This window comes from Nyctibius grandis, chromosome 11 (genome assembly GCF_013368605.1).
Source record: "Nyctibius grandis isolate bNycGra1 chromosome 11, bNycGra1.pri, whole genome shotgun sequence".
Lineage (NCBI taxonomy): Eukaryota > Metazoa > Chordata > Aves > Nyctibiiformes > Nyctibiidae > Nyctibius > Nyctibius grandis.
In genome coordinates this window covers 11,701,002-11,703,877 of record NC_090668.1, presented here as the reverse complement: position 1 = coordinate 11,703,877, position 2,876 = coordinate 11,701,002, and the positions used below count along the sequence as shown (strand labels likewise).

Here is a 2,876-nt window from a genome sequence, read left to right as displayed (position 1 = left end):
GGATGGAGGCCGCAGCCGACCTGGAGGCGCGGCGCAGGCGCGCTGCGGCTCACCTGGCCCCGGGACCTCCCCGCGAGAGGTTGGCGGCGGGCGGGCCGGGCGGGAGGGGGGTACTGGGCTGCGCTTCGGCCCCGCGGAGCCCGCCCAGGAAGGACGAGCCGGGGCTCGGCTTGGCACGGCTCGGGGCTGGGCTCTTGCTTCTGCAGGGAGCGGCGCCGAGAGCCATGAGGTGCCCTGGGGCGGTGCGGGCGGCGGCGGGGACGGGCCTGGCGGGAGGCGTGGGTCCGCGGGCCTGCGCTGAGGCGGGGAGGTGTCGCAGGCTCCTGGGCTGGGACGGGCCCGAGGAAGCACCACGTTAACCGTGATTGTGTGGGCTTGGGTTTCGCTGGTTTCTCTTGAGAGCTTGTGTTCGAAGACTTTATGCAGCTGTGGGCCCGTTGAGGAAAAAATAACGTTTAATAAGTGTGCAGTGATCGCGTGCGTGTGCTAGCGCAAGCGTGTGGGCAGTTTGATCGAGTGCGAACAGCGTACGGTTCCAGCGGGGCCTTACGGAGCTGGGACCGGCCGCTCGGCGCCCCTGGCCGCGCTCACGGGCGGGTGGGGGCCGCGCAGGGCGGGAGTCTGCTGCAGGATTTCTCTTGTGGGCTTTCGAAAGCTTTGCCACGGCACATCTATTTATCTGCTGTTTCCGTTTGTTAGCTCTTGTAATGAAGCGTTCATTGGATTAGTGTCAGAACAATTCTTTGATTATTTTTTCCCTAAATAAAAGCAAAATATTTATTTACATATTATTGGTGCTTTTCCGTTCGCATTAACAAGTTCGGTTGTACCTTCTTGCATGCTCTGGCCGCTGATTTCTCAGGGTGTGGGAAATATGCTTAAATAATTTATGCCGATTTTACCAGTTTTACTCAGGTGAAATAGTAGTTCCTTTAATCAGTAGTTAAAATGACTGTAAAGATTAGAGGAAGAACAGTCTAGTGAGGAGTAAAGCTATTTGTATAACAGTATTTTATTGGAAGTATTCTAGAAGTACAATGCAAGTGTTTTAAATTGCTAACAAATAAAGCACCTTTTATTATGATTTATTAGGCTGTATTTGTACCAGGTAGTGGAAGGTGTTACCTCTTAGTTACTATTTCGTTCACTTTCTGTAGGGAACACTTGAAGTTATTTTGTCAATATTAGGTGTTACAGCTGCTATTAAATCTTCAAATGAAGCAGAATCTGAATTTAAGTACATCTAAACCAGTTTAAGTCACAACAATCCTCTTGTTCTGTCTTTTCATTCAGAAATTGTGTATTGATAAAAATGAAAAAATGAATGAGGGTTCATTTTATTTAATAAATCTTGGTTAAATAACCTTTTGTGCAAATTAAGTCCTGAATCCTACAAACATTTGTAACAATATCCTCTGCTTTCTTTTCAAAATGCACTTGAAGTATTTAGATAATACTTTGCTTAACTAGTTTTCAGTTAACAAAGACTAATATCCATGTATTTAAAAGTTAAGCATGCAGAGAAGTCCAAGAGAAAGTACACTTTGGACTGATAATTGCATGTATGTTTTAGATATATAATGCTGCTGTTGCACTTGGTACCAAGAGTTTATAAAAAGAACAATCTTAAATAAGAAATTAGTATATATTCTTGCTTATGTTATCTTCTGCGATAACATTTGTATTAACATCAAATACGTTAGGATTGACTTTGAGGTTAATAAATGAACTCTTTAGCTTAACGTTAGACTATAGAAACAGATTTATTTGAGTGTTTGTGTAACACTTAAACAGTGCATGAAAAAGTCCTAAATGTATTTTATTTGCATATTATTTTGAATTCAGCAGTGCAACAAAGTCTTCATCAGGGCTGTCAGTTTTACTGTGGTAAACTGTTGCACAAATACACATAAAACCTGCTGGTTAGGCTCTAGTATTGGTGAAGACAAGTTTACTGTGTCCAATTTGAGGAAAGAAGATGAGGAAAGCTAACAAGTACGACACTTGCACTGTTTTATAGGGCTTGCTTGACTTACCTAAACCTCATTGTTTGTTGGTTGATATCATGAAGATGTCACAGCTGTACACCTAACCCACCCCCCAAATAAAAAACAACCAACAGAGCTAAAAGTGACCTTAAGACTCCTCAGTCATCCTCCTGCCTCAAGGCACAATAAGCTATTATGAAAACAACCTTGATGGATATTTGCCTAACCTGTTCTTAAAGCTTTAAACATGATTCCACTCATTCCTCAGGCAGTCTAGTGTAGTCCTTAATGATCTCTTTTCGAATGTCTAGATTAAATCCCATTTGCTGCGATTTAGCCTTCTTATTCAAAGTGAACATAAAGGACAGTGTTCCATTTCTTTTTGCAGCATCCTTTTACATGAACTAAGACTGTTACCATGTTTTTGTTGTCTTTTATTTTTCATTAAAAGCATGGATTATTTCCTTTTTTAATCAGTGTTCTGAAACACATGACCTTTTATTGTTGCACCCCAAGCTCATATCCAATCTTTCCACAACTTCTTGAAGTTGTCTTGGTGACAACGCTTCTGATTATGCATCTCGGTAGAATGTATGCCTTTTTTTAATGTCATGAACTTGTTGACATGTTCTGCTTGTGATTCTTTCTACCTGTTGGTTTCTTTTCTGCAAGTTTATTACAATATCTCTTTTCTGTGCAGTTGATTATTTCTTGCTAAGTGCAGAACTTCACACTTGTGTTTATAGAATTCCCCCCCACCTCTGCAATGATTTCAAACTCTAGTCTTGACTTCTGCTCTTTGTAATACCTCTCAACCTGGTGTCAGCTGTGGGTTCATAAGCATAGTCTCTAAGCCTTTACCCAAAGATATTACAATACTGAAGTGTA

General features: G+C 42.3%; 1 protein-coding gene across 3 annotated transcripts in view; it reads left to right on the top strand.

Moving 5' to 3' along the window:
• The first annotated feature begins 123 nt into the window (after window positions 1–123).
• The window catches only part of RNF111 (ring finger protein 111), a 66,709-nt gene continuing 63,956 nt past the window's right edge, over window positions 124–2,876 (top strand). For all 3 annotated transcript variants that reach the window (XM_068410426.1, XM_068410425.1, XM_068410423.1), the window contains exon 1: window positions 124–229. In XM_068410426.1, the coding sequence (XP_068266527.1) occupies window positions 225–229 (5 nt within the window). In that variant the 5' untranslated portion in view covers window positions 124–224. The remainder of the gene's footprint in view (window positions 230–2,876) is intronic.